Source organism: Thalia democratica, chromosome 5, assembly GCF_965202585.1.
Source record: "Thalia democratica chromosome 5, ktThaDemo2.hap1.1, whole genome shotgun sequence".
Taxonomy (NCBI): Eukaryota; Metazoa; Chordata; class Thaliacea; order Salpida; family Salpidae; genus Thalia; species Thalia democratica.
This window is the reverse complement of record NC_139169.1, coordinates 61,687,486-61,701,222: the sequence shown is the minus strand read 5'-3', so window position 1 is coordinate 61,701,222 and position 13,737 is coordinate 61,687,486. Positions and strand designations below refer to the sequence as shown.

The 13,737-nt window shown below is 27.3% G+C and overlaps 1 protein-coding gene across 1 annotated transcript; it reads right to left on the bottom strand.

The window, feature by feature from the left end:
* Positions 1-10,123: 10,123 nt before the first annotated feature.
* LOC145835354 (uncharacterized) lies at positions 10,124-13,035 on the bottom strand. Its single transcript, XM_082942912.1, has 3 exons — positions 12,795-13,035; positions 11,311-12,625; positions 10,124-10,762 (listed from the first exon to the last, which is right to left on the bottom strand). The coding sequence occupies exons 1-2, from the start codon at positions 12,962-12,964 to the stop codon at positions 11,311-11,313; spliced, it is 1,485 nt and encodes a 494-aa protein (XP_082799038.1). The 5' UTR covers positions 12,965-13,035; the 3' UTR covers positions 10,124-10,762.
* Between the last annotated feature and the right edge of the window lie 702 nt (positions 13,036-13,737).

Here is a 13,737-nt window from a genome sequence, read left to right as displayed (position 1 = left end):
CAAACATTTAGAATATTTTGACGAAAAAAATTTTGTCCGAGCTGTTAAAGAAAATAATTGATGCTTTTTGAAGATTTGGAAGAAAAATTTATAAAGAAACCAAAAAACTTTTAAATTAAAATAATGCAACCAATTAGCAACTGTCAACGAAGCAAAAAATTTTGTTAAATTAACAAAAAGTTACATGCAGCGAAGGTTCACAACGTTATCTTGTACTCAATAGTTTTTAAATCTAAGCTTTTATTTGCTTCTACGAATAATTTCAAGCTCAGGGCTCAATATAACTTCAGAACTTGAAGTTTTTGAAGCTATACATAAATTAATTAGCTACAACATAGTAGATAGAAAATGATACACAAGAAAACTTCTGTCATATTTACCTCTTACAGTAACCTCTCGCTTATTTACGCACATGGTGTCCACAGAAAAAGTGCGTAAAGATACGAAAGATCGTAAAGATACGAGAGGTACCAAATATACTTACTATAATGGCTGTTTTTTTATATTGCTTCTAGTTAAAAGCAGACTGGGGACTTTCCAACTTTTTTTCAATTTGTTTACTTAATTTATAAGATGAAAACAAAAGATGAAACTATACATATATTAAAAAAAATAATTTAAATTTACATAAAATAATTTTACTAATTAAGTTGATTAATTTTAATAATAAGTAGATTTTATCTTTATTTATATGTGACATATTCAATATTTAACGTTTATATTCTATTGTATTTAGCAATTTAAATTTATAATTAAGCATTTGATTACAATTAAGAAATGGTGTGGTGTCTATATTTAAATTTGTTTCTATAGCCTTATACAAAAATATGCATTTGGTGCTGTAATGGATGTCTTCTTTTGAACAAAAATCTATAAAATATAAGAAAAATGTTTAATAGAAATTGTTTATGTTCCTACAACTTTTTTTAAATTGTCCTTTTCCCACATATGAATAAACTTGTCTTGCGTTGTATCAAAGATATATTAATAGATTTTAAAGTAGGAATGTCATAAGAATTTGAGGAATTGAATTTTTTTTCTATTTAAAGGTATAAAAAGAGGATTCTTCTGAAGACACCTAAGCTATAAAAGTCAAAGCAATAGAGTTCAGTAGGCTCCTTATGGAAACCACAAACTAAAAATTCAAAAAAAATAATTTACCTTAAAAATATACAATAAACCTAATTTATGCAATATTAAAAAAATTAAAATTTTTGAATTTCTTAGAATTCTAAAGTGCGTAACTGAACGAAAGTGCGTAACGTCACGAGTGCGTAAAGATGCGAGAGGTTACTGTACTTTGCTATCAAATCTTGAACTAAATTATGTTTTACACGAAATATCATCATTTGAAAATAGTAAAGATTTTTTTTGATGAAAGACATTTTGAAAAGTCAAAACGCAAGTAAAAACAGTTTGAAGTTATACAACAAAGCCTGGAGCTGCAATCAAAGTTCGTTTGATTTATTAATTTAAGTTCAAAGTGCTATTAGTTCTGTAATATACACAGCAAATATGCAAATCAGCCTGACCTTTAAGTATGCGATCTAAAGCTTTCGGTTAGTTATCGAATCGTACAACACTTGGGTATATTGTCTTGTCCAGGACTGTATTTATTTCTAAAGTAACTTTAAAAACTTTTTAAAATATATTTTCACTAAAACACGACATCAGACTGACAATAATCTAAAATTGCTGTAAGAATACCTTTCAAAATAAATTTATTCGATTATAAATGATGAAGCCCCGAGATTATAGATTAAAATGTTCAGAGATAATATTTAGAGGTCAAATTTTTATTATCTGAATTAACACCGATAAAACTTTACTACATAAAGTTGTTGAAAAATTATTCGCCGTAGATAAAAAATTTTAAAAATGTTAGTTATAACCAGTTTCAATAAATTGTATAACATGAAGTTTAGTCAAATACAACTGAAATAATGTGACATTATTAACTGGTTAGTTTGTTGATTAATTTTAGTATAAATTTTACTTTTTTTATTTTAGTATTAATAATGATGCCGACTAAGTATAGTATTTTTGGTGTATTGCTATATATGCAGACTTTGCGTATCTAACGTTTGGTTAGAAACAAAAAATAAAAGATCGATACAAACTAAATAATGCTATGTTAACTTAAACTAGATAAAAACTGAAATATAAAAAGTTAAAATTTTAAAAGTAAAAATTGTTCTAAAAAATCCATGTTTGTTATCATCTTTCAATGAATAAAAAGGGTATTTCAGTGGGTAACCAGGATTTAAATAATAAGCAACTGTAGAACTTTTTTAATTTTATAATCAATAAAGTATTAAGTTTTATCTTTTTAGTCTTGTACAATGGAAAACTATAGATTCGGTTTGAGTTTCTAGTTTTTTTAGGACTGAGATTTTTTATTTATGTAGTTTTGTAGACAGTCTCAATTTATAAAGTTTATATACTTAAGTTTAACTGTTCTGAAAAAATAAAACTTTTTCTCGTTTTTTAATTAAGTCTTTGAAGAATTAAAAGCAATGCAAATTAATACATCACAAAATTAATAAAGTTTTCCTTCTCTTTGTGGACTAACAGTCAATTTATATTTAGATTTTTTTTTGCTGCTCTTATTATAAATTGTTGTTAAATCTTTAATTCTCTACAATATACTAAAACTTTTTGTAATGAGATAATAAATAATAACTATATCATTTTTAAATAATTTGTTATAAAATTATAACAACATTAAAAGGTCAGCTTCGAGGCCTATTTAGCTAAAGTATATTTTTAAGTTTCTGTTAAACAAGTTATATAACAGATAATATGATCTTATATGTTAGTTAAAAGCAGGGCTTCCAAAACTCACGAGCTAGATTGCCCACTAGCTTGTTTGTTATTCAGCATAACTTTGAGTTTAATATATTATTAAAGTGTTAAGATAAAAACAATTTTACACCAATTCTTAATGTCAATTAGCTGATGAAAAATTTACCATTAGTCAAACAGTATAACTTAAACAGTAAAAGACGCTCTTTTTTTTAATTTTATGTTTTTTAACTACTTATTAAAACCCTATGTTTTGATATTTTTACTTAAGTTTTTTTTTTAATTTCACCTCATAAAATAAAACAAATACTTTGTTTTGATAAAAAATCATAAATCTATAAATAAAAATTTCTTACTACTTTGAAGTCTAGTTTGCTTATTTAATTTTATTGTCCACCAGTCTCTCAAAACCGCTCATAAAAGGCATTTTGAAAAATTTAATTTTGAAAACTAAAATGAAGTAACTTAACTAAATACATAACATTTAATTGTAATCCTTATTACGCCTAAACTTTTATTGATATAGGTGTTTTATTATAAATATCTATTTAGTATGTTTAAACGTATATAATTCGATAAAAAAACGCCTTTTTAAACAACAAAATTTTGTGTATATTGAAACAGTTAGAATTACTACACTTCTGAAATAATAACTAGACATTTTCTTCTAAATTTAAGTATATTATTAGAAAGTAAAATCTACAAGTATAAAAACAAAATATACTTACCTTTGGGTAAACAAGACCTTTATCTGAAAGTTGTAAATTAAATTATAACTAATATAATAATATATTAATTATATTGTACATAATTTCGCATCTTTACTTAATACATAATTAGTTTCCTGAAAATTCTCACTTAAAATTAAGAGTTTTTTTCTAACAGAGTTTATCCCTTATAAAAGATAACTCGTTTTTTAGTTATGCATATAAAACTACTATAAACCATTTTCTTTAAAACTTCAAAAGGAGTTAGTTTAATAAAATGTACAATGTTGAAAATATAAAAGAACTATACAGTATAATATAACTCCGTTGAGAATTTTTATTTCTGTGTGATTTTTTACTTGTACTAATTAAACCAAACAGTAACTTTTCTCAAAGTTTGTGCAACCAATGGTGATTCTGGAGCTTTTCAAAATTAATAAAATGCTTTTCTTGTATTTTAATTAGCAGCAAGCATTCATTCAGTATTTAACACAAAAGCATATGTCCATAACATTGGAACTATAATTAAAACATTAAATAATATAGTTTAAAATAAACTATTTAATGTTGTATACGTTTTCAACAACGTATTAATCAAAAAATATCAATTTTTTTGTTTATCTTTAACGTACTGTAACAATCCAATATAAAGCTGCCCATGTATTTTCAGGCATAAACAAAATTAACAACTTCAAAGTTTTTTTAATTGGTATAATTTTCTACCGGTATTTATTTCGGCCATGATCAACAAAGTTGAGATGTTTTGCGGCATTATTTATAAATAGGTCGTAGGTTGTCTCGGATGCTGTTGTTGTTAGCCGTGTGGTAAATTCATTACTTATTACTAATTATTCAATGATAAAAATTTAGGATTTTATAAGATCTATAGCTTGTTAATTCATTAGGCGGATTTTTGCTATTAACTATTAGCCATTTCAAAAATTCTTAAATTAGGAAGTATAATAATAGATACTACAGAAGTCTCTTTAATTTTATTTTACGTATCTTGTTTCCCTAAAATATTCTTTAATCCTATAAAGTATCTTTCTATTTTAAGTATTAAATATAAAATGTTTTTTACATATTATAAATAAAGATCAAACATAAACAAATAACCTTCATTTTGCATTACACACAAAAAGTAACTCGATCACCAAAAAGTTCTTTGTGCACCAGGTTCTAGTATCAAATATTTTAAGCGTATTTTTTTTGTCGTTCAATAAATTATAAACTCGATAAAGATTGTAAATTTAGATAGCTTGTTATTTATTTCTACTTTAATGATGAAACTTTGTAGTTTTAATGTAAAACAATTTTTTCAATTTTTCTTATATAAATATTTTTTACTGATGTTTTTTAGGTTTTGTACTTTTGTAAAGAGCTAATCCTTAAAATTAAAACTAACTGTTTATAATATATTAAAACATTAGAAACTTAACTTGTTTGAAAAAGTATAAAAACTTAAGTTAACTAGTTTACTTTTTTTAGTAGCAATCAAAGTTACTATTTGCAACATTTTATCTTAAATCTACTTTGTACAGGTTTTACTGTACTTGTGATAGCCGTAGTTTTCCTTATCCTCGATATTTAATTTACAAATTTAAATAACCTTATAAGCATAAGAAAAGATTAGTATAAAAATAATACTTAAAAGCAAAATTAGTGCAATTATTTATTGAAAACCTTTGATAGACAAACCAAGTAAGTTTTATTTTGCTGTTCTATATGATACTTCAGCAGAAAATGTTAATAAATTAAAGGCTGAAAAGCTACTAAAATATTGTATTTATATAATCAATGTAAATAAGAAGTTTAGAATATGATATATTGATCGCTAAATCGAATTCAATACAGCCAAATGCAAATTAAAGTGAAAAATTTAGCAATATATTTAATTGTTTAATACGCTTTACATAAATTTGCTTAAATACACAATAATATTAGACCTTATTCGGTAATAAAAGACACTGATAAAATAAAATTGTCTTTTGTTCTGGACAAGACATTAAACTGTATCTGTGGAGTATGACTCTGTAACCAAAAGGTTTTTTTCGACAACAGATCCTTGGACAAAACTTGTTTAAAAAACTGAAATCTTATACAAAAAATTAATTAGAGCAGTTTAGTATTTAAGGTTCAAAAGTGAGACTTGCAGTAGTATTTTCAAGGAGCTTGTATTTATCATTGAGGCAATAATACTGTATGTACTCTAAATACTCAATTTTCTTTAGATAATGTTGAAAAATTACTCGCAGTTGTTTTTAGTTCCTTAGTGTCCCACTTTAACTGAAGTATTAAAAAAATAACTGTTTGTATAAATAGCTTCGAGAATTATGAGGTAAACAGGAACATGTTCTGAATAATCAAAAACAAACTTATTTGACTTCCTTTTTCTTGGTTCAAGTTACTAACGTTTAATTTATACATATTAATTAAAACTCGATTGATACAAAAGATAAATTAGTTGTTAGCTCATTTAAACGTTTATCAATAATAGAAATACAAGTTCTAATTGACCACATTTGTGAGCTGTTTAATTTTACATATTGCCATAAATTGAGAATTGTAAGTTTAAGCTAGTCAATATAAACTATTAAAGTTATTTAATAATATAAAAATAAAGATTTTAAAGCGGTTTAATTGCTTCTAAGTGAGAACTTTAAAAGCAACTAAACATTTAAAATTATTAAATCAATATTTTTTGTTCCTTAGATTTAATTTAATGTAGTTCTTTAATACTTATATTTTAGGATTTTTTTTAATATATATCATATAATATTTAGATATATCTAACATTTAGATTCCTTATAAAAATAATTGTTTATGTACAAATAATGTTTAAGAGTAAGTTATTTAATTACTTTTAAGTTAACTTTTCGCTGGTTTTTATTTCAAAGTTTATACTTGTTAGTTATCTAAAAATTACTATATTTAGATCTTAAATTATCAACTATTCTCCGAATTATATGGATATGTTTGTTTTTCATATATATTTTTTAACTTCAATCACTAACTGAGAAATTATTTCAATTCATAACTTTTATTTTTCTTGTATTTTCTTGATTATTTTAATAAATAATAATATAAATTCTGAAGTTGATGTTTATTTATTTATAATAACTATGAACTATTGAATAAAAGAAACACGAAGGAGCTAAGAAACTTGTTGTATGTATGTATGTAGTAAGTTGTATAGACCGAAGTCACTTGAGGTTGAGGATTATTGCTAAAAATGATAAACATAAGCGGCTTAAATATAATTTTGCAAGCCCCACTTTTGCCTTTAAAACCATAAGTACTAAACTACTCTCTAAAAACAAGTTAATAAACGTCTCAAAAAGACCTAGAAGGTATATATATACAAAAGGGTAGGTGTCAAAAATGCACCAGAGTCACTTGTGCACTTATTTTACTTCGGTTGGTTGTAATAATTTTTTTAATTCTTATTCAAGTATTCATTTACACTTTTTTTTGACCCAGCATTTAAAATATTACAGCTTCAACTTTTGGTTTACAATGATGTAATAAAAAGTATCGTAGACTTGGTTTATTTAATAATGTATGTAATATAATTATGAAAAAACACAGCTAGTTTGCCTACTAAAGATCTTAAATAAACAATTACGAAGGCTTTAATTTAATTTTACAACGGTTCGAAAATGCCTTATTTATCATTTTTATTTGTAAAATTAATGTTCAGGTTTGTACATAAATACGGTTATCGTTACCTACACCACAAGTTATTTAAAGATAACAGTAAGAAATATATAAAATGACAATATGAAAAAACTGAAATGGTTCACTTTATAGTAATCAATTACAAAAATTGGAAACCAAGTATTTCACATCAAACAAAAAATATATAAACTTCACCACACGACCATCAACAAAAGTATCCGAGACTTATTAAAATTTATTCTATAACACAAAATCAGATGTTTTTTTTTTTGCATTAGTGCATTTATATGTAATGAGTTAAGACAAACGATCATTTTATAATAATATGGTTGTTTTATATGACAGGTCTTTTCAAACACTTTAAAAATGACTATCTTTAGTTTTACCAATCTAGTTTATAGAATTGTCATTAAAAATCCCTTTTAATATGGCTGGAATTAAACTCAATTACAGCCGAAGAAAGTGAGAAACAAAAAAGGGTTACTACTCTTTTAAGAAGTGATCAAAACTAGCCAGAGTAACGTCAAACTAATTTAAGTATATGATAAGTTTAGGGTAAAATAAGAGCCATAAACTGAATACATGTACTTAACACTTTTATAATTATTAACAATGGTCAAAATATCCAGAAGAAAATGTTAAAAAAGTAATAATTAGCCTGAAATTTAGAAAAAAACTTCTAAACTAGCCTAAGTTTTTCAAATAACCAAAAATAATTTAAATAGGCTGATCTTTTCAACTAATCAAATTAGAGTGTATGGAATAAATTTAGGTGGTAATTGTTTGGATGTATAAAAAATTTTTAATGGCAGTTCCTTGGGTTGAAAGCACATAAGTTTTAAAAGCTAAACTCACATGTTTGATCACTAAAATATTTACCATGAGCTTACTAAGAACCAATCAAAAGAAAAATATCTAATTACTGTAAATTTTGAAACTGATTTATTTAGTTATAATAACTTTTTTATTATCTGTTAATACTAACTTATAATTTTATTTTGAACCGATTTAGTTATTTTTTTAACTCAAGATTGAGACCATAAAATCTGAAAAACACAAAATTATTGAGGAAAATATATTTTGTAATAAAATAATAACTTTATTTTACATACTAATGTATGTAGCAATCTATAATGTTGAAATATACTAATTTAAATGGAATAATACACCCAGATTAGTTTTAAAACTTATAAAATTTACTTAACACCTATCTAAATTTACTTCTAAGAGTATAAGACAAAAAAGTTATTATGGTAAAAAAAAATTAAAAATAATTTGCGCCTCCCATAAGGAAACCATTATAGTCTTCGACCGGCTATATCTCAAATAATATCTCTAGTTTTAAAATTCTGTGAAAAGCAACTTGTAGCTTAGTTAAAACTTAATAAAACAAAACTAAATTATGAAAAAGGTTTTTCAATCATAAGCCCTTAACTTTACAATCATGTTACTATTTATGGTAATTTTTGGTAGTAATCGTCTTACGCTATAACGAACCTGTAGAAAAAAAATTATTGCTGCAGCTAATAAACACGTCTACAGTTAAAATAATTTGCTAATCTAGGAGCAAAATTTATACATTGAAATGTTTTTATTAAAAATTAATACTTTGACCAAATTAGTTTTAAAGTGTAGGTAGCAAACTTACGAATGGTTATGAAGATATTTTTTATAATGAAGTAAAAAAGTTATTTTTTTGCATTTCACTCATAAAGTGGTTTTTCAAGTAATTTATTAAAGCTATACGAGGTAAACAGAACAAAAACTTACTATTTAGTCAGACTTTGCACCTATGTTGAAACTATAGGATATATTCATTCATGCTAATTTAACACAATTAGATGTTTTTACTATGTATATAAAATTGCTACTATCTTAATTATAACACAAACCATGCTTAAACCTGATGGGTCAAAAAATTTAAACAGAATAATTGTTTTTTTTAAATCACTGGCTAGTTTTGAAACTAAAAATTTGACTACTTAAAATTTTATAAACAGAAAACTTCTTTTTCAAATTTTACATCATCAATTGAAGTAATACCTCTCATATTTTTTCTTTACTTTAACTTACATACTTTCTACAAAAATTTTAGCTTTCAGTTATAAGCTTGAACTTCTATAAAAGTCTAAAATCTTAAATCAAAAATCTACAGAAATTGTTTACTTTGTAAAAGAATACCAGTTTAGTAAAAGCTTTAATATTTTCCTTCTCATTTTTCACAAAAATTTATAATTTGTACCTTACCCAATCTAAATTTAAAATACACAAAGCTTTTTAGACAGGAGTTCATTTCATAACTAATTTTACATACCGAACCATCATTTTCAACTTATTTAGGAATTTAAAACATATGAAAAATATAAATACATTTTTAGAAAATTCCTTAGTCCCATTCTAATAATAAAACCAATAAAACTCGCTTTAAGATATCAAAACCATGTACTTTAGTCAGCTTTAAAAATTTCAAATGCTTCTTAAGTTTGGCAGCATTCAACTTGAAAAAACTTATAAATTTTTGATAGTGGTTCTAAGCGGCAAAAATAAATAATTTGACAATAAATTATCAATTAACGTGGAAAAATTTTGCACTAGCTTCATTTTATCTTATATAAGACTCCCTGGTAGATTGCATAATATACTAACACTAGGTTATAATTAAGTAGTCAGAACAAATAATACTTTTATGGGTTTAAATGTACAAGTAAAAAAACTATATAACCATAGACTTTAATTTTTGAAAAGTAAGAGTAATGCTGGCTGTATTAAAAATTTATTTTAAAATGCTATTAAACAAATTGAAGAGTGCGCATTAGATGACTTCTGTTGCTCTACACAGATCATTAAAAAATATTTTTTATAAATTTTTAATTGTCAAGAACTTCAACTGGCAATAGATATTAAATGTTTATCTTTAAAACCATGCGTAATTAAGTTTTGTTTAAAACAGAGCAGCTTATTTTTTAAATAAGATAATTAGTATCTTTATTAAGAGCTAAAAACTATCTTAAGATTATGTTACTTATGAAATCTAGACTAATTATTTAAGGCTATACTTAATTAAGTATCACTAAAAATATCATTTTATCAATTTATTAATTATTCAATAAATAGGGAGCAGGGTGCTCTTCATTGATAATAATCTTCGAAATTTTAAAAGATAGCAAATGTCAACAGATAATAATTCAGAAGTTCTAAATTTAAAAGCAGGTATTAAACAACTAATATTTAGTAAAAAGTGTGAGAAGTAATTTAGTCAGTTAATAACTTGACATAAGGAAGTAATACATTTTTTTTTTTCAAAATTTCAAATATCTTATCAATTTAGCTAAAAATATTTCTACATGGAAAACATATATATCAACTCATGAGTGTAACAAAACAAGCCTTAAAATGGTTTGCGTAACATTTATTAAAAGGGTAATATGAAACAAAACAATATAGACCATCAAAATTGGTAAACAAGATTAGGTGTGCTTCATCCCAATGAACTGCCATAATGCCACGTGGACTGTGAGGAATTGTGAAGGATGTTTTTGGATGAGGACGTAGGTTTGCAATGGTCTAGTAGCCTGGAGAGGACGTCAAATGGTTAAGTTTCTAAGCCACTAAGTAAGTACTGGTTACAAAAATCAAGCTATAATATAGTGAAATGCGTGATAAAGTACAACAATAAGGGTTCGTAAATTGGAACCTAAAATAAACACTTTTTATACTGGATTTAAGTAAAAAAGGTTGCAGAGAAAAGCCACAAAAGGAAAATATTATACACATTATGTATCTATCATGTAACCATCGGGAGAAAGCTAATAATTTTTGGCTATCCAATAAGTAAACTTTATTATGAAATCTATATCAGTTATGTTTTTAAAGGGATTTTTATACTGAAAAAAGTTGGAAAATCAATTTAAGTTATGGTTGCTCATATAGAATTCTTAACAAATTAACAGTACTATTTAATCTTTAAAGCCTTCTCTAGTCAGTATAACTGCTTAATTTTAATTCGGTTTTTTATAGGAATAGAAAAATTACTTTGAATAAGAAAAAAAAAAATTCAAGTTTTAATTATGACTTAGACTTTTTTTCAAAATTTAACTTAAAATCATAAACAAATTTTTACCTAGTAACCATACCCTTGCTGACCTCCATTGTTGAAGTTGCCGTTACCGTTGTCAAAATCATCATTGTAGTTGTTTCCAAAACCCTGGTTGCCTCCTGACTGGTAATCATCATAACCGCCTTGGTTGCCAAATCCTTGATTACCACCCTGGTTTTTGTTGAATCCTTGGTTCTGGTAGTTGTTACCGCCTTGGCGGTTGAAGCCTCCTTGAGACCTGTCCCTGTTCTGTCCTCCCTGAGGCCTGTTGCGGCTTCCCTGAGCTTGCATGCCTCCGCGACCACCACGACCGCCTCTTCCTTGAAAGTCTCCGCCACCATTGTTTCTATTGCCTCTGCCTCCCATATCCCTGTTGTTGCCACCAAAGTCCCTGCCATTGCCACCAAAGTCTCTGTTTCCACCCATGTTTCTGTTACCACGGAAATCTCTATTGTTTCCCATGTCTCTGTCACCTCCAAAATCTCTGTTGCCACCAAAATTTCTGTTTCCACCAAAGTCTCTTCCATTGTCTCTTTGGCCACGGCCATTGTCTCTTCCTCCAAAGTCACGACCACCTCCCATTTCTTCATCATCAAAGTTGCCACGGCCTCCAAAATCACGGCCACCTCCCTGTCTGAAGTTGTTGCCCTGCCTGCCGTTTCCACCAAAGTCACGGCCTCCTCTGCCTGGCCTGTCTCTGCCATTGTCCCTGCCCATGCCTCCTGGGAACCTGCCTCCACGTCCTCCCATCTGGCCTCGTCTTCCTGGCCCATCCATGGGTGGTCCTCCGCGCATGCCTCCTTGACCTCCCATGCCACCATCCAAACCAGGGTCATAGTTCTGTTGTGGTCCCTTTGGTGGCGCCTTTTCAAGGATCTCAAGGATCATAACCAGGCACTTGCTGATCTTCTCAGCTGCGCCAGCCAAGAGACAAATTCTGTCAGTGGAACCTCCTGCACAGTCTCTCTCCACCTTGATCACGGCACCAGTCTTTTCCCTCAACTCTTTGATCTGGAACCCTTTGCTTCCAATGATTGCTCCAGCCTGCGACTGATGAACAAGCACTTTCAATGAGAGTTCCCCATCCTTGTTTCCGCCTCTCCTGTCACCACGGCCGCGGCCTCCATCTCTGTCCTGATTAACAATTGGCAATACCCTGAGAATGATCTCCCCACAGCTTTCAGGGGTTGCCTTGATCTGCAAGACGCGTTCAGGAGCGCTGGCATCAGGGATCTGAATGGAAGCGTTGAAAGTGTTTCTCATGTCCTTGATGTTGGCGCCTCCTTTACCAATGACTCCTCCTGCAGTTCTTGATGGAACCAGGCAGCGCAGCTCGCACCTATCACATTAGTTTTGATTTTTATCTAATTTATTTTATATATGCTTGCATGCTTCATGTTAATTAAGATAGTATATGGATAGTTTTTGTTCATACTAATTGTATTTTACTTCAACTACAATTTTGTTAAAAGAATATCAATTTTTACATATAATAAACTTATGCTCACCTGCCATCATTGTTCCTGCGGTCGTTTCCTCCCCTCCTAAACCTCTTCTGTGGCATGGCATCTCTGTCATTGCTCATGTCATTGTAGGAGCGCTTCATTCCTTGCTCTTGGGATCCGCCATTGCCTTCATGCTTTACTTCATTTTGGTTATCAAAAGTGTTGTTATCCATTTTCAATAAACTTTCTTATTTTAAAACTGAAACAAAGTTTACTTTTTTAATTAATATTTTTCTTCAAGTGAACATCTGTTAACAGTATTTTTAGATAAACACTAACTTAAAGTTTTTTTAACCAGCATTTTTTTTAAAGTTTGTATTATTTATTTTTCAATTAAAACTAATCTACCAATTATTTTTACTTTTTTTGAAACTTTTGAGTTATAAGCAATCTAGATAAACGAGTTAAGCAAGTTCCTAATGGAAGGCAAAAACTAAAAAGACAAAACTTGAGTATTTAGATAAAAGTCTATCTCCTAATTCAATTTTTGTGTATATGTTATTAATCATCTCAATACAATCTTTTATAAACTTGAAACAATTTTAGTATAGATTTATTTTATTTGGCTTTTATTTTTAAAATACTCTTTCTACAAACTATCTTTAATATTGGAGAAAAAAAAAATATTTACTATAAACTTCAAGTAAATTTCTTTGAAAATAAAGAATATATATTTCTATAACTATTTATAACTCAATAAAATCACTTAGGAAAAATTTTTGTTACATAAAAAATCTATAAAAGCATCTAAGTATATAATTCAAGCTTTCAAATAGCAAGTGTCAATTCTCTTTAATGTTGGACCTCCCTATAGTCTCAAAAAATATAAGGAACTAAGCCTACAAAAACAATACAGGATTTTAAAATAATATGCAATAATTAGTTCAATTTATATTACACTCAATTATACTATTCATTAGAACTTCTATAAAATTGTGTATTACTT

Excerpts from the sequence above, each read along its gene's own strand:
- LOC145835354 (XM_082942912.1), bottom strand. The coding sequence starts at position 12,964 with ATGGATAACAACACTTTTGATAACCAAAATGAAGTAAAGCATGAAGGC. Across the intron at positions 12,626-12,794 it reads CGCAGGAACAATGATGGCAG|GTGCGAGCTGCGCTGCCTGG; the intron begins GTGAGCATAAGT and ends CTAATGTGATAG.